Consider the following 17,982-nt stretch of genomic DNA (forward strand, 5'->3'; position numbering starts at 1 on the left):
CAGATTTATTTCTTAATGTATTCGCCAACTAACTGCTATGTACACCCCACATTCTACTAAGCAGCGTATTTCTGAATTCTTAGTAGAAAGGGATCGATAGATGCTTTTATAGTTTAAACTAGATTATTAAAATATAAAGCTAGCATGTTTTGTTAATGGCACCATCTTCAGTGGCTGACTACTTAATTTTGTTTTGTAGATCTTGGACAGTCAATATTTTATACAACCACATGTTTGCTACCCTTTCTCAATGACGATGTTCTGAGCACTTTGCCCTACACGATGATTTCAACGCTAGCTACCTTTCCTCCATTTCTTCACAAGGATATTATTGAATACCTTAGCACATCTTTTCTACCAATGGCCATATGTAAGTTCAATCTCACCTCATCCTAACATTATCTCTGTATATTGTACAAATGGAAACTGTGTTTACTGTTACAGGCGCTTGACTTTCAAGATTGTAACGGAACCATGTGATAACGTACACCTGCTATGACCTAAATTCTAATTGTTTTAGCATTTACGTTGTGTTGGAAGTCGATGATGTGAAAGACGATTATACCTTAGAATCATCACGCTATTCGCTTCATGGAATAGGAGGAAAGAATGTGTCAAAGCATTCTGTGTTTCCTACTTATAAATTACAGTGTCTTTTTCCATGTTAGAAAAGAAGGTGGACAGAATGTTGTCTGGTGTAAGACTGCTTCCTCCTGCAGGTGAAGGCAGCTGGGAGGATGGGTAGGGCAGCAGAGAGTGGGGAGACGTAGCCTCCTGTTCCAGCTCTGCCGCAGGATGCTGTGGAGGGTTATACAGCTCAGTTCACATGGTTGAAATCTAATTCGATGCTGGTGACTGGATCAGCTTTCCTTCTCGGTATTTTGATGACAAAATGAGTCAAAATTTATGACATGCTTTGGAAATAAAGCCAGCGCCCATGACTCCTATGCAAGATACAGTCACAAGCTTGGGACCAGTCTTCTTTGTCTATTTATTGATATTTTTGGAGACTGAGCCTCACAACTCTAGGTCGGCCTGGAATTTGATTAGTTCTGTAGTCAAAAGCTTCTTCAAATTCTTGATCTGCTGTCTTGGACTCCCGAGTGCTAGGATTATGGCTTCTTTTCAACTTTTATATACATAATTCTACAGGGTCCTCAGACATGAAAGCAAAGAGAAAACAAGCAGAGTTTCAGCTTCTGTAATCACAGTCCCTAAAGTGTTCTTTACAAGTGGATTGTGGATCAGCCTATGTTTCAGGGAATAAGCTGAAAAAATGACGGCTTAAGAATTCAACCAGATCAAGATGCAAATCTCAGCTCTACCACTGGCTAGCTATGCGAATATATCTTTGATTGTTATCTGTAAAATAGTAATCATAGCTTCCTCGTGGATAATCACAGCTCCTTTGTGACTAGTAACCTTAGCTGCCTCACAAACAGCAACTGTGGCTGTATCTTGATGTATCAAGGGGTAGCGTGATTAGCCTGGGTGCTGGCAGTGTGCCACCCGGAGCCTGCTGGCTGTCACTCACGGTCACCCTCCCACCTCAGCCCCCTGAATACTGGGATTTTAGGTGCACACCACCATACCTGCTTTTCTTCTCTTGATTTTTTTTTAAAAATAAAAATAGCTCTATTGGTCATGTCTAATTCCTGGTATCAGTGTTCATCACATTAAGTTATGTACTTATTAGCCCTTATTAAAGTTGCTGTGTATCAACAGCTGACAAACACGTGTACCTTTTGGGCTTCACCTTAGAGTGGAGTTTAACTTAGGTATAGAACTGTAATTTTCATGTCTTTTCAGCAAAGAGTCCGACTCTTTGTTAATAATTTTTAAAAATATTCAGCAAATATTTAATATTGCTAAACATCACATTTTGCAAATATTTAAACATAAAATATTTGCTAAAATATCCTAATTATTTAGCAACAGGGGAAAATGAGCGAACTGATGATGTCATCCAAGTTGTAGAATATTTCATTCTGTTTCACCTATGCGATCTCATGAACCAGTGCTCGCTTGTGGGTATAGTTTTAGAATTTTGTCATCTTGTTTTAAAATAATGTCGACTGTTAAGCAAATGAACAGGCGTCTTTAAAAAAAAAGATTGGCAGGTGAGACGGTCTCTTACTGGTAATAATCTAGCTCGCTGTGCCCCTGTTCTTGGGGATAAGTAATTTGTGGGGAGACATTGACGCAGTGAGCGTCTCACCTCACTGGAGGTTGATCAGGCAGTGAGCGGCTCACCTCGGTAAAGTTGATCAGGTATTGTCAGCTCGTTTCTTTGCAGAGCTGATGACTAATTCCTCCTTAATTAGAAGTGGAGATTCCCAGACACAAACCTTGTCATGTTAAAATCCTGTTTTACACAAATATCTGAAGCAACTGAGTACTAAAAATGAGTGATGTGAACCTAAAAATATGTGTGAATTTCAGTCTTTCTTCGTGGAATGGCTTGATATTTATTCCTTTGAACGTATGAGCAAGTCACTTCATGTCTCTGAGACATAATGGTTTTTTTTTTTCAGCTTTAAAAGCGGGGATGTTCAGAAAACAAGTTGAAACTCCCTGGTTATTTCTGGCTTAATAATTCTAGGTCAAATAACATCAATGTTAATTTTTAAAATTGTTTCTATTGAGCTATATATTTTTTTGCTCCCCTCCTTTCCTCCTGCCTCTCCTTCTACCCTCTTCCCTTGATCCCCATGCTCCCAATTTACTTAGGAGATCTTGTCTTTTTCTGCTTCCCATATAGTTTAGATCTATGTATGTCTCTCCTAGGTTTTTTTTTGTTGTTGTTGTCTAGGTTCTCTGGGATTGTGAATTGTAGACTGGTTTTCTTTGCTTTATATCTAAAAGCCACTTATGTGTGAGTACATGTTATATTTGTCTTTCTGGGTCTAGGTTACCTCACTCAATATGATGTTTTCTAGATCTATCCAGTTGCCCACAAATTTCAAGATGTCATTTTTTTCTGCTGTGTAGTACTCCATTGTGTAGATGTACCACATTTTCCTTATTCATTCTTCGGTCGAGGAGCATTTAGGTTGTTTCCAGGTTCTGGTTATGACAAATATTGCTGCAATAAACATTGTTGAGCACATGTCCTTGTGGTACAATTGAGCATCCTTTAGGTATATAACCAAAAGTAGTATTGCTGGGTCTTGAGGTAGGTTGTTTCCTAATTTTCTGAGAAATCACCATACTGATATTCAAAGGGGCTGTACCAGTTTGCACGCCCACCAGCAATGCAGAAATGTTCCCCTTACCCCTCATCCTCTCCAGCATAAGTTGTCATCAGTGTTTTTGATCTTGGCCATTCTTACAGGTGTAAGATGAAATCTCAGAGTTGTTTTGATTTGCATTTCCCTGATGGCTAAGGATGTTGAGCATTCCTTAAGTGTCTTTCAGCCATTTTAGATCCCTCTGTTGGGAGTTCCCTGTTTAGATCTGTACCCCATTTTTAAAATTAGATTATTTATTCTATAACACCATTTTTTTTTGCATACTTTTGTCCATCCATTGGTAGGCCTGGCTCACGTGTTTACTTGTCACTCTGTTTTAGCCTGTTGGCTTGGGCGACTTCTCAGCACCCTCCTGGTCATTCACTTGTCACTCTTCGCCGTCTTTGAAATGAGCTGTAGTGGTGGCCTGCATGCCTGCTCTTAGATGGCTGAGTTGTTTCTTCATACACAGATCTCAAGACAGAAGAGACAGACTTTCAGATTCCAGTTAGAATGGATTGCCGTGAGGATTGGAGTGGTCTTATATTATCCATGCTGTTTCTATTTTTGGTAGCTGTCACGGTATCTAGAGCTTCACACTGGATCGGGGCAGGGACATTTAACTTGGTCCAGAGTCTTTTTATCTCAGCACAAAGATGTTAGATAAAAGATGTTGCATTTTCTAAATGCTTGGTTGTCTTTGCCAGAAGGACTTTGCCTGACACGAAGTTGCAGGTTTGTAATGCTAGCACTTGGGGCGCTGAAGCAGGAGGATCACTACAAATTCAAGGTTAATGAGACCCTATTGCAAACAACAAAACACAATACAAAACAAAGCTTACAGGAAGATGTTAAAAAAAATCTCTTTGGTATGGAATTTTTATAGTCAATGTAAAGCATAGATTTTTTCCGTTTTAAAATGAGTATCATTAATGATTATATAACTACTGATTATATAATTAATGATCATATTGTCTGTATTACTTAGAAGATGCAGTTTTGAGCTTTGAAGTGGATCCAATTCTCCAAACCAAGCATTGGCTGCGTAGCATACACACTGTTCTTGCCATCTTTATTACCACACTAATCGCTTATGATTTATTTTTAAATAACTCCTTTTAAATAACTTATCAATTTATTATAAAAACTCTTCTTGACATGTTTTTCTTATTAACTCCTCCAAAAATAAAATACAGATCTTTTTATTCCATATGTGTGGAATCTATGCTGTTTATAAAAGTGTATTAGAAGAGTTACTAAGCATTGGAAAAAACAAATCATTTACACATCACCATGGAAACCTCTCTTTTTCCAATAAAGGATTTATGATTTGTTGTCCAAATTGAAATATGGATCTTTGGATGACGATACTTCCATATAGTTTAAATAGGCATCCTTTAATATAGTTTAAATAAACATCCGTTCATGTGGGCTGTCTTATTCTGAAGACAGAAAACAGTTCTGAGCAACAGCCTGGACTGTGCCATCGAATCCAGTTTCTTTCCTACCTTAGATTTTCTCAGTCACTGACCCTCAGGAAAAAGAAAGGCTCATTCACAGATCATTGTGTTGATTTAAAAACACATGTATGACTTCACTGCAAATCTAGTTCCAAGCTATGGTTTTCTTGTTTGGTTTTGGCTACACATGGAACACGTGGTATATATAGTTCTATGGTCTTATGAGACTAATTGTACACAGAAAAAAATAAAGAAAAGGCAAGTTCTTGGTGACATTTGAATAACCATTGTCATGCATAGTCTGCTCATTTGCTAATGGTTGCATTCATGAGGTAGGTGTTGCTGTGAGAACTTCGTTGTTGAAAATGTTTGGCACCAGGATTCACTGGGGGCAGAGCTATAGTTCTTTGGCTCTGCACAACTTTCTCTCCCCATTCAACTTTTATTTTCTTAGATACAGGATTGTCAATAATTATAACTTGCCCTATCTACATCCCAGCTTTGTTGTGAAGACCGTGAAATGAAAGCTACATGAGACTGGAATTTGAACATTCTATGAATTGCCAATACATAATGGATCAAATGTACAGGCAAATCATAGACATATTAATTAAATCACATTGCAATGAATCCTGACACTTCACTGCTGAGATTGCTCATGTTGTTCTACTGCTTTTCCCTATTGAATACACTGTTGTGGCAAAGGGCCATCCAGGAGAGGTCGGACTGTCCCTGGCTTACTTTGTCCCTTATGTGACAGTGCACATAAAACCGCCGCAGGTTTTGCACTCAAAGTACTTGTGAAGTTGGGTGTCTTGCTTCACTAACCCAAATGGCAAATATTTTAAGGCTGCATAGACTTGAGAGTCTTGTGATCCTGGTATTCTCTTTTGGTTTAGCTGCTGCCTTCTGAAGTCATGGCTCTTTCTAACAGAGACCTTACCTAATGGAGTGCAGCCATCTTCGCTAGCACAAGCCCAAAGCCTGTGAGAGGAGAGGCTGCGTCTCTATCCAGATAGAGCTATCTGGCCAACTGTAGAAGTTTCTTCACCCTAGCTGTCTTTCTTATCTTTATCATTTAGCAGACTATAAGGCTAGTGGGATTTATTTTAACCTATCCATAGACTATGCTTATTGTGGTCATTTGGATCAGACCAATAACTTCAGGTCTGGTCTCTCTACTTCCTTGGTTAGGCTTCCTATTGCCTGTTCTTTACCCCAAACCCAGAGTCACCTTCCAAACGTGGATTATGCCATGTTCTGTCCCTCCTCCAAACCATCTAGCTTCTTGTCACTCTTAACAATTAGATTCTTCCTTGGCTCGCAAGACTCTGATCTGGCTGTGGCCAGCTTCTCTGCTTTCATTGTTGCTTCTCCACGTGGCTGCTCTGCATGTCTGCATCAGCCTTGCTGTGGTTTTACAAAGGCTTTGTGTTTATACTGCACCCCTTGTCTCAGAGCCCCTCTAAATGATCTCATGGTGGGTTTCCCTTAGGTCACAGTGTAAGTACCACATCTTTTAAAGAAATGAGTCTGTGTGTGTGTGTGTGTGTGTGTGTGTGCATTTAAGAGAGAGACAGAGAGACACAGAGTGAAAGAGACAGATGGGAGACAGAGAAATACTAAGAGACAGTGAGAGACAAGGAGAGACAGAGAGAGACAGAGACAGAGAGAGATTCAGAGAACAACATTTGGGAGTTAGTTTTCTCCACCTTGTTGCGCAGGATCTCCTTTGATGTCTCTTGCTGCTCTGTATGCTCCAGATGGCCCGGGATTTCTGGCCGGTTCTCCAGTCTCTATTTCCTATATTGCCCTGCCAGGTGCCAGGACTTCAGCTGCCCGCCCTTGCATCCAGCTTCTTATGTGGGTTCTGGAGATGCGGTTTAAATGGTCAGGCCTGTGCAGCCAGCGCTTTTACTTCCTGAGTCGCCCTCCTGGATACTCTTAAGGACCACATATTTTGAGATGCCTTCCTTTCTAATTTAATTCAGAACTTTCCACCATCTTTTCTCTGTTCCCTTGCCCATAGTCATGCTTCTTCGTGGTCAATGCATGTCCTTTTCTTTGAACAACACTGTCCACAGAACTTTCTCTGATAATGGAAATAGAAATAAAATTCTATGCTGCCTCATACTGTAGCCATTACCACATAGCACATGTGATGTGTCTCGTGAGGCTAAAGAATGTAATTTAAAATTTTTCTTGACTAATATACATAGCCACCTCCAACTATACAGTACCTAACCCAACTCTGGCGATGGCCTCCTTTACCACTGTAACCAAGGGTTGAGAATGACGCCTGGTGCAGTTCTATGAAAAAAAGTAGTGTGTGAGTGAGTGATTGGAACATTAGCGATGATTATACTCATCCTGGACTGTCATTGTTTCAGGAATTAGGCTGGTGCATTCCTGTCGCTAGCTCATCTCTCACCTACAAAATGACTTTTGTCATCTGCTTACTTTTCGAGGTGAGAATCGTGTGAGAACTGCACACCTAGCCCATTGGGGATTATCCAATGCAGACACATGTTAAGGGATCGGTACTGTTCGTGGGAGGAAGGCACAAAGGCAGGTTCTGTTCTGGTGCTACTGGGGGAAAAGGGGAAAGGCCTGGAAACTTTTCATTATATTTCCTGAGCACAATAGTCTTTTCCGTTTAATTGTATATGCTTTTTTTTTGTACTCTCATGGGATCAAGCTGCATATCTGTTTACATCATGCCTTTTACACAAGATTCAGTAAATGACGCGTGCTTGTGCCTGCTTATTAAATTAGAGCCATGGTGATTTTATTCGGTCTTGTAGAAGGCTTTGAAATTGCAAGATACCGTCTGTTTATATAAGTATTGGAGCCAATTTCCTGGGGCTTGTGTCCTGGGGGAACTCTTGTGGCTTTATGGATGGCCATACTTGAGGGACAGCATAGATTTGCAGAGGTAACAGGGACATCCAAAGGTCACTGAGCCATCTGGGCAGCTCTCCAAACAGACTTCACTTAAATCATCTAAGACAGTTGGGCATCTCTCCCGCTTTTAGAGGCCGCTGGGCACAGTGGCTCCCAACCTCTCTAACAGTTTTCATTGTTGAAAAATGCTTATGATTAAAAAGTTTGAGTTGAATTTAAATAAAGGTGAAAACACTTGTCACCAAAAGAATATATATATATATGCATACATGTGACTAGAGAGGGGGAGAGAGGAGAGAGGAGGGAGGGAGGGAGAGAAAGAGAGAGAGAGAGAGAGAGAAAGAGAGAGAGAGAGAGAGAGAGAGAGAGAGAGAGAGAGAGAGGAGAGATGCTCTTCTGTTGTTGAGGATGTTGGAGGAGGCATTCCTTTTTTTTTCTTCTTCAACAAAAGGCACGGGAGTATTGTCTATGTGCTCCCTCTCTCCAGCCCTGGGTATTGGCCTGGGCATCCCCTTGCTCACCCTCATCTCTCTAATAGTGCCTTTCCAAGGCAGATCCAAGGCCAGCTTGCACGAGAGCCACTGATGTGCTTATTAATTTAACAGAGCGTTTCCGATCTCCCACACTGGCTGAGCTAGGATCTCTAGGTGGAAAACCATGTGCCCCGCTCTTCAGCATCTGATTCAGAGCTCTTTCCTCTTCAGTTTATCCCACTTGATTAGTCATCCTCACCCCTCGGAGCAGTGTACCGCTCTCTGTATCCATCCTGGTCTACCTATCAGCTTTTGTTTACAGTGGAGAGTCAGGCAGACCTATGCCTGAATACCACCTGCCCTGGGATCAGACACAGGCAGACGCAGGAGGTTAATAAACTCAGACTCAGGCTAGCAGAACTCAGTTAGGGGCCTGTTCTGTTGGCTGGCGTCTCTCAACCTGTAGCAGTGACCGCTGTCCTTTACAGCCTCGGAAGTTCTTGATGTGGAAACAAAATAGAATCCTATTAAACTTTCATTGTCTCTGTTATTGCATGACAACCCCTTACTAGTGCTTTGATGTTTCTGTTTACTGAGCGTCTTATTGCATTGCCTTGTTCTTTTTCGATGTAAATGAGACCTGCTCCCCATACACTTTAATGTAAAATAAAGCTGAATTTGAGGTTATCTGCTTTGGGCTGACTGTCTGCATCAGTGGTCTTTAGTGTGTAGAAACAGTGTTGACTTGGTGAGTCTTTCCCTTCTGTGTGCTGTTTTTTCCCCGTTTGGCAGCTTGGTATATGAGTGTTTGTACAGCCATTTTCTTCTACTTCTTCTGTTATCTCTGTGCAAGAAGGAATTCATTTTATATTTTAATCTTAAGAAAAGTCTTCCTTTTGTGGGGGTCGCTCTCAGTTATTAATGGGATAAAAATACCCTTTGACTGAAAACATGTTATGCCAGATAACTTTCATCAGAGCTAGTTTTGAATACTTATGGGGCTACCTAGCATTTTCTATGAAATAGAGACAATTTTAACATAGAGTTTAATGTCGTCATAAACAAGACACTTAAAGATGAGTTTAAATAAATCAGTGTATAAGTGGATATTGGGATTATACAGCAATTAGGTGATTTTTGAAGACACCTGCTTGCTTTGCGATTGGACGTTTGTTGGCACAGGATAAATGTTGTTCACAGCTAATCATAGATTCAAAAAAGTGCTTTGCTCCAAACAACTCAGACCGACGTGAGGAGGGTAGACTGTGGGAAACTGCAAGCGATTTCTCATGGTAACAAAGATACTGATGGGGTTCTATGGGAAGGTTTGGCTACAGTTGTGTAGGGCATATGAATGCCAAAAGCCATTTAAAAACAAGCACGATCATTTGCATAATATGTGACTTAAGATTTGCATTTATAACTAAGAAGTTATACATTTTGTGAAGCTGGCTTGCTTGCCTCTCTAAGTTTTAATATGTTCTAGTTTAAAAATCTGCTTTCTTATGTTAACCGATAATATGTTTATGTGCCCTGGGCCCACAGGCGGCTCTCTTTTCTTTCTTTCTTTTAGAGATATGAGCATCTTGGGAATAGAGATCACACCTAAATTCAACTCTGACAAAGCAATTATATTCTGGTTTTATATCTTTTCCACGTGGCTGTGCTCTAGGTGTTTTTACAGTGGCACACAATGGTAGCGTTTGTACGCAAGGAGCAGTTCTGTGGTTTTGTCTCTGTGAATTTCTATCAGCTCTGGGGCTCTAATGTTTGCAGAGTGTTTCCCTTACAAGCACAAAGCCCTGGGTTTGATCACCAGCATTCCATAAACCAGGTGCGCGCCTGTACCAGCTCTGAGAGGTGGAGGCAGGAGGATCAGGAATTCAAGGTCACCTTGGTTGCATAGAAAGTTTAAGGCTAGTCTGGGGCACATGAGACACCATCTTAAAAAAGGATGAAAGTCAGTAGTGCCCCAGCTTAGTTGGAACTTTCTCGTTAAGCTCTTTCGTGGTTCTAAGTAAGCCAGCAAGTATGTGCTCATATCTAGAAATTAATTTGTATCTAATCAGACAATTTTGGTTTCAGTGGGCTCCTCCAGGAAAGAAGGCGTCCCAGCTCATGTGAACCTCTCTGCGTCCGCCATGCTAATGATTGCAATGCAGTACACATCTAATCCAGGTAAGCAGAAAGCCGGCAGCTTGAGCAGCTCCAAAGCTATCGCGAGCAGACATCTCGCAGACAAGACAGATTCTTTCATGTGGGAGCTCTTTTAGGCAGAAGAGACAACTGATGTGTTAAAGCCAGATTTCTGAGTTTAAATGAATGTATCTATTGCTAGTAATAGTGGTTTGATTTGCTAGGGAATATTTAAGAATGTTTGAGAATGAAGTTTTAGATGGCTGGAAATTGATGACTTTAGAGAAAAAAGTTTAATTAAAAATATAGAGTTAGGTGGTGGTGGTGGTAGCGGCACACACCTTTAATCCCAGCCCTCAGGAGGCAGAGGCAGGAGGATCTCTGTGAGTTCGAGGCCAGCCTGGTCTACAGAGTGAGATTCAGGACAACCAGGGCTACACAACACAGTGAAACCCTGTCTCAAAAAACCATATATATATTTGGAGAGAGAGAGAAAGGCTGGTGTCATGGCTCATATCTATATTCTTAGCACTTGGGAAGATGAAGCAAGAGGATCATCATTAGTTTAGACTAGCCTGAGCTGTAGAGTGATATCTTGTCTTTACACACACACACACACACACACACTGTATATTACATGTATTGATCAGCTCACATGCATATATGCATATTTATTGCACTTTAACCACTAATGATAACTAAATTGATAATTTGGGTAAATTTGTTTTGCTAATGCCACAGAAACATTTTGAACATAAATCTTTTTTTTTTTTTTTTTTTTTTACCAAGTTTCAGGTTTTTCACAGGATAAATTGATGAAATGGAATGTGTGATTTAAAAGGCTTGAAAAATTTTGGTTTTCTTGACGTGTGAGAGAAAACCATTTTCCATGATGGCTTATCACTTAGTGTTATATGGAAAACTATAATTGCGTTGAGTTGCTGAAGAATAGCAGCCCACTTTTGCCTTTGTGTATTGGAGCATTTGTGGTGTTCAATGAGTTTGCCCATGTTGTACCCTGTTTGGCTGTGTGTGTCAGGGTAACTGCTGATTTAACTGGAAGAACTGACCTAAAAGGCAGCTCACTGTTGAAGTACTGTGTTAAGTATGAACTCTGTTTTTTTTTTATTTTCATGTAATGTTTGTTTGGCAAATGAGAAATATTATAACATTGTTTTTAGTCTATAAGTAGCATAATAATGGAGTTTCTTATTTGAAAACTTTTATTTAAAAAATAAACATAATATTTTATTAATTCATTGAGAATTTAATACACTGTATTTTGTTCATAGTTTCTAATACATCTGAGTCATAGAGTGTGTATAGTTTTGTTGTTTTGTTATTTGAGATAGAGGCTTTGCTATATTGCCTAGTCTGACTTCCCGGGTGAATCAGTTCTCCGTCTTCAGCCTCCCAAGTCCCTGGATTCCAGGCAGGTGCTGACTTTTCTTCTCTGTTTTAGTCCACTTGGGCTACCATAGGAAGGCTTAAGACAACAGAAACTGAAAGTTCTGGAAGTCTAAGCTCATGGTCCTAGCAGATCCACTATCTGGCGAAGGCTTTCTCCCAGATGCAAGGATGGTCACGCTTGTGCTGTCTCCTCTCTCAGAGGAAGGAGGAACAGTTCTCTGGTGCTTCCATTACAAAGACACCGGTCATATTCGTGAGGATGCTATCCACAGGACCTCAGTGCCTCCTGAAGACCCTGCCTCCTAAAATTCCCATGCTGGGGCCAAGATCTAACATGGGTTTTTGGGAACACAGATATTTGATTTCTCAGCTTTCTATCCCCTCTCCCTAATTTTACATCATTTTCACACCTGAAATATACCAATTCCATCTTGACAACCCTACAAGTGTTAATTCATTCCATTATCAACTCAAAACTCTGAGGCCCAGCAGCTCATATAAACACCATCCACATCTGTAACTGTCAGACTTGCGGCGTGGTTTATCCCAGCATGATGTGCTCTTTGGCTGTGAGTGTATGAAAGCAAATGCGTCACATGTTTCCAAAGCGTAACTGTGAGGACTGGGGCTGCAGCTCAGTGGTATAATTCTTGCTTAGCATAGGGGCAGCTGAGGGTTAAATTCCTAAACACAGGCAGACAAATAAACAGTAAAATGCCATGGTAGGCCAGCTAAAGAGTAGACATTCCCACCCCAAAGGGAGAAGGGGTGTGTCTGAAACACAACATCAAACCTTAGCCTTTGCTGTATAAGGGCTGTCCCCGGGCATCTGGTGGTCCTGCCTCCATAGCTTTAGCAGCCTGGCCTCCAGCAGTGCCTTGGAAATTATCTTAGTGGGGGGCTTCCTAAGGTGATTGTCCCTGTGTCTACCTTAGCTCCACCCCCACCTTCTGGGGTTCAGTGCCTTTGACTTTTCAGGGTATCCTGAACTCTAAGTGGTAGTATCCATACACCCACAACTTTGTTGGGTGTGGCGTATGCTACTCTGGGACCCAAAGAGCTTCATTTTGGCAGCTAAAGAATAAGGCATCAGAGTGCAGGAACGAAGTATGGGCCACAATGTGAGTTCCCCAACTTGCTGGTGGCCCCTTGAAGCCATGCCCTCTGTCCTCTAGGCGTCTGATGGGAGGAGCAGCTGTGATGAGTTCTAAGTTGTCTTTGGGGGTCTTGGACCACAGGTGAGGGTGGACTAACGTGTTTCCTAGCTCCGTGATCATACAGACACCTGGTGTTCTCTCTCCCCACAGGCCTTCCCATTCTTTCAATACAAACAGTCTGAGGGGTTTCCAAACTTTCAGTTGGTTTCTTCTTTGATGAACCGTTCTGATTGAAGCCGTTTCTTTCTTCAGGAATTTTACTATAAATACACAGAAAACAGTAACAGAAACAAAGCCACAGACCAGGCCACTTGTTCAGCACTTCCCTGGGATTTCCTCAGCCAGCTTCTTCTCTCACAAACTCTACCTTCCCGCAGCCCACGAAGATGTGAATACAGTGTGACCAAGTTCTCTGTCACTTTTACGAAAAGGGTGGCCTTCCCTCCAGTTTGCAATCACGTGTTTCCCCTTTCTGCCTGGCATCTCAGCAGGGGTGTCAGTAGAGACATCCATTGTTTTTGTTTGCCAACATTCAGTTCGGCATACTTTCAGAAGAGCGAGGCTTTCCCTGATCTTCTCTTCCTGTTAAAGGTCTGTTCTTAGGAATAGTGGCTTTTCTGGAACAAGTCCTTATAATTACCTAATGCCAAAGTGGCTTCCACGTTTCTAGGCATTTGTTCTGGTGGCACTCCACCTCCCAGAACCGGTTCTCTGCTTCTGTCTGTGTGGGGTTACATCAGTTACTTGTCCCGTTGCTGTGGCAGAGCATCCAACAGAAGCAGCTCAAGGCAGGAAGGGTTGGTTTTATCTCATAGTGTGAGGGTTGCTGACTACCCTGGCAGGGAAGACATGGTGGCAGGAACGCTAGGCAGAGGTTGTGCTGCATCCACAGTCGGGAAGCAGAGAGAGAGGTAAATGCTGGAGTTCCTATCACTTTCTCCTCCTTATTCAGGATAAGAGCCGATCCCAAGAAATGGGGCCTCCCATCATCATCTCTCCTCAGTTGAACGTCTCTGACAACATCCTCAGAGACATACAGGAGTGTATCTCCTGGGGAATCCTGACTCAACATCCTCAGAGACATATAGGAGTGTATCTCCTGGGGAGTCCTGACTCACATTCAAGGGTTAGTCAAGATTAGCTGTGTCAGGGATGCTTTAGAAAATACTGAAACATGAGTGACTTGTATATATTAAATGTTCATTTCTCACAATACAGAGTCTAGGAACTTCATGCTCAAGGTTGTCCATAGATTTGGTAGAGTGGTAGGGGCCCATTTCCTGGTTCATGGATGAATTTATTTGTTCTATCTTTGCATAGCAGAAAAACAAGAATTTTTTGAGGCCTTTAAAAAATAAGGGCACTGGGTTTGGGGGATGGAGAAATGGCTCAGCAGTTGAGTGCATGTTGATCTTCCAGAGGACCCAAGTTTAATTCCCAGCACCCACGCTGGGTATCTCAGCTCCAGGGTATCTGGCTCCCTCTTTTGTCCTCTGTAAGTACTGCACTTACATGAACAAACTCCCAAACACATAAGTTAATAATGATAACACTAACACTACTAATAAAATATTTAAAAAAAAACAAGGGCTCTAACTCCACTCATGGGGCCTCTCCCTTCATGCCATAAACACATCCTAAAGCCCTGCCTCCCAGTGATGTCACTCTGGGGGTTAGAATTTAACATGTGGCTTTTGAGGGGTGTATTCTGTCTACAGCATCCTCAAGTGTAATATCTCTGTGATTATTATGTGAATTTAATTAAAACATTTATTTTTAGGCCAAGCTATAAACTCACATCTTACTCTGTTTACCTTAAAACGCCATAAAAGTACAACTCATATTTATTACATTATATGTTCTGAGAAGATTCTTTATTTGGACACAAGTAAATTTAACTCTAGTCATGAGGAGTGTGTCCTGATGGGCAGAAATAGGGCAGAGAGGACATTTGGAGGTTAGTTATATGATGATCTGTTCCTGCACCCGGATCAAGGCTGGGCCTTCATCCCACAGAATAACCAACATCTGAATGGTGGGGAGGAAGGAAGTCTTTATTCGGTGGCCACATAATGAAGAAGAAGGGAGACTGTGCTCACAAACAGCTTCTTAACCCAGGAGAGTGCGGTTCCAGATATGGGACAGGAGTAATGGTGAACGGAAATGGGGTCACAAGGGAGGTATATTCTCATCTTTCTGGGATGAGGCAGACCTTCTAGAATCTTCTCTTTCATTTCTTTTTACATTTTTCATGGTCTGGTGGTTCCATTCACAGGGTCTGATTGATGTCTTTAGCTTTGATGGGAGGAAAAGAGACTAGGCAAGTGTAGGCCAAGTTAAATAACCATGCATTGTATTCTGGACACAAGTTTCTCCAGTGATCAATATTTTCATATATGGACTCTGACCTAAAGATTAAGGCAACAGAGGAGATAGATACCATAAAGACAGATGCCACGCCTCTTCCTCTCTCCCCAGTCACTCAGTAGACACCAACAGCCCCATGGGAAGAGTCAGTATTTTAGCCACTCTGGCCTTCAAGACTCTGAAAACAAAACAAAACAAAACAAAACAAAAAAAAAAAAAAAAAACAACCAAGCAAATGAGAAGCTGGCTTTCTTGACTGGGTAGCCTCTAAATGAGAGATGTTTAAGTAAACCATGGCCCAAGGAAGTTACCGAGTTTACTTCATTCCCCCCACCCCCAGTATCCCCATTGGACTATTACTTGAGCTGGCTCCAGGGGCTTACGAGGGCTTCTCAAAGGGCTGAGTTTCCCAAGCTCATTTGCAAATAACATCAGTGCAGCCCTGAGCAAGCTTTTCTACCTCGAGGCCAAGTTTTCTCACCTGTAAAATGGGGCAATTTTTCCTGCTAGTCTTAAAATATTGTTAAGATTAACAAGTTCAAAATAGGCATGCGCATACTCGGTTGGTCCTGGTGCTCTGACTGGCACATTGTAAGTGCTGTAAACAATGTGATCTGCCACAAATGGGCATTTTCTTCTTGGACTTGGGTTGATGAAAAGCTATCGTGATCATACAAAATCGCCTCTGTTATTTTCAAATATGTTCATGGGGTAATGTTTATAGGCCAATTAACTATTTCATGTTGGGGATTACGTTTCTGGCTCAAGATAGTCATGTGGGAAATAGTTAAGAGGTGAGGTGGTACCCACTCGGGTCACTTTGGGATCAGATGCATGCTGGTGTGTTCAGATTTCTGACAGTTTGACCCGATGACGTTGTTGCCATCCAGAGTTCACACAGAACTGCTGTACTTAGCTTACAAAACAAACAGGATAGTGCCACTATTAAAACTAGTCATGTAATGTTTTAAGTAAGTGTTATTATTCTCCTGTTGAAATTTTGGTGGAATAGGGCAAGGGTGGAGAAGTATCAAGTGACGGGTTGGTTTTCGTAGCTGATCGTGTATCACGAATAGAGGTCAGGCACTGGAGAGATGGGTCGGTGGCTAAGAGCACAACACTGCTCTTCCAAAGGAGTCCAGCTCAGTGTTTAGTCATCACCTGTTCATAGTTTCCTGCAGCTCCAGCTCCATGGAGGATCTAATGACTCTGCTCTCCACTGGCGCGCGTGCGCGCGCGCGCACACACACACACACACACGTGCAATCCCCCCTACATATGTAGGCATAATTAAAAATAAAATACATCTTAAAGAAGAGAAGGGCATTTGCTTAAGCAGCTAGCATTTCCTGAGTGACTCCCGTATGCAGGGATTTCTGCTAGATATTGTGGAACGACACGTGAATGTAAGGGGCGGTGCGTGTTGTGGGACTGTGTTTGGGAAGATGGGGCATAATCCCACAAAACAATACCAATGTGGGGTCACCAGGTGTGGTGGTGCACACCTGAGTCCCAGCATTAGGAGAACAGGATCACGACATGTATGAGGGCACCTGCTACGTGGTGAGACATCCTTCACACACAGTAATAAGCAGAGTGGTGTGTGCAAAGCACCAGTTACATAGTATAGGCCATTATTTCATCAGACGAACAGAACTCTGGGAACTGAAATAATCAGGGATGGCTTTGTGCTTCTTGAGCAGAGAAAATATGGACCATGTTTTGCTCGGTAGAGTAAGTGGTGCATTTTGGAAGGGAAATTGAACAGAGACACTCTTGAGGTCTGTTCACAGGACGGTCAGTGAGATATTCTGAACAGGGTTTGTGTTATCCACCCTGCAGAAGATCAGGCGCTGTGTAAGACCAAGTGTCCTGTGAGCACTCAGTGTTGGCAGAAGGACAAAGGCTACGCTATGGTCATTCAGGAAACTCTGGCTAGCCAGGCAGGGTGGATATACCTTCACCTCGTGAAGCTGGTAGAGTTGGAGGGGACAAAGAACAACGAATCAAACAATTAGAAATAAAGTATCCAGTTTTAGTTGTGACGTGTCTGTCAGTTTTTCTTGTCATCGGACTACAAAGGGAACCTTTAAATTTATTGTGGTTAGCAAGGAGGCCTCTCTGAGAGGACTTAACCTCACTATGAGGACTTAAAAATAAGTAGTGTTCTGAGTCAAGGGAGAGGCTAGGGGTTCAGGCAGAGGAACCTTGTGTCTCAAGAGGTAGCCTGGCAGGTTAGTGAGATAGGCAGACGGGTGAGGCTGGGACTGTGGGTGAGGGCTGCCTGCCTGGTGTGACATGAGACTGGAGAACTTGCAAGGGACTGTGGACTCTGCTAGGCAGGAGATCCTCTGTGCGTGCGTGTGTGTGGTGTATGTGTGTGTGTGTACATGCACAGAAACTTGGTTACAGTACAAAATTGATTATTGGACGTAGATTGATAGGGAAATCACTGCATTTGTTGAGGCATGGCAAAGGCAAGGGCAGTTGAGACTAGAAGTGTGTCCACTGAGAGCTCTTTAGGAAGCACCATGTACAGGACTTGGTTTCTGGCTTGCACTGACTGGGCGCAGTGACAGTTAATGACAAAGGAAGCACTGTAGGAAGGTCAGGCTTTGGGGTGTGTTAGTTACTGTCCTTGCTGCCAGGACACAGTCCCCGACAAAAGCAACTCAGGAAAGGAAGGGTTTGTTTCGGGTCACAGTTGGAGGAGACAGTTCGTCATCACGAGATAGATGATCACATTTTGTTTACAATCAGGAACCAGAGAGAGATGAAAACTGGTACCTAGCTTATTTTCTTTTAGCCATGAAACAATGCCTCCTGCATTCAGGGTAGTGCTGCC

At 42.1% G+C, this 17,982-nt stretch overlaps 1 protein-coding gene across 4 annotated transcripts in view; it reads left to right on the forward strand.

The window, feature by feature from the left end:
- The first annotated feature begins 267 nt into the window (after window positions 1–267).
- The window catches only part of Unc79 (unc-79 homolog, NALCN channel complex subunit), a 186,145-nt gene continuing 168,430 nt past the window's right edge, over window positions 268–17,982 (forward strand). For 3 of the 4 annotated variants that reach the window (XM_050151361.1, XM_050151363.1, XM_050151364.1), the window contains exons 1-2: window positions 268–370; window positions 10,153–10,245. In XM_050151361.1, the coding sequence (XP_050007318.1) occupies window positions 283–370; window positions 10,153–10,245 (181 nt within the window). In that variant the 5' untranslated portion in view covers window positions 268–282. The remainder of the gene's footprint in view (window positions 371–10,152; window positions 10,246–17,982) is intronic. The other variant, XM_050151362.1, reaches the window with a different exon arrangement.

Source organism: Alexandromys fortis, unplaced genomic scaffold (genome assembly GCF_014885135.2).
Source record: "Alexandromys fortis isolate MF-2015 unplaced genomic scaffold, M_Fortis_MF-2015_v1.1 scaffold_63, whole genome shotgun sequence".
NCBI lineage: Eukaryota > Metazoa > Chordata > Mammalia > Rodentia > Cricetidae > Alexandromys > Alexandromys fortis.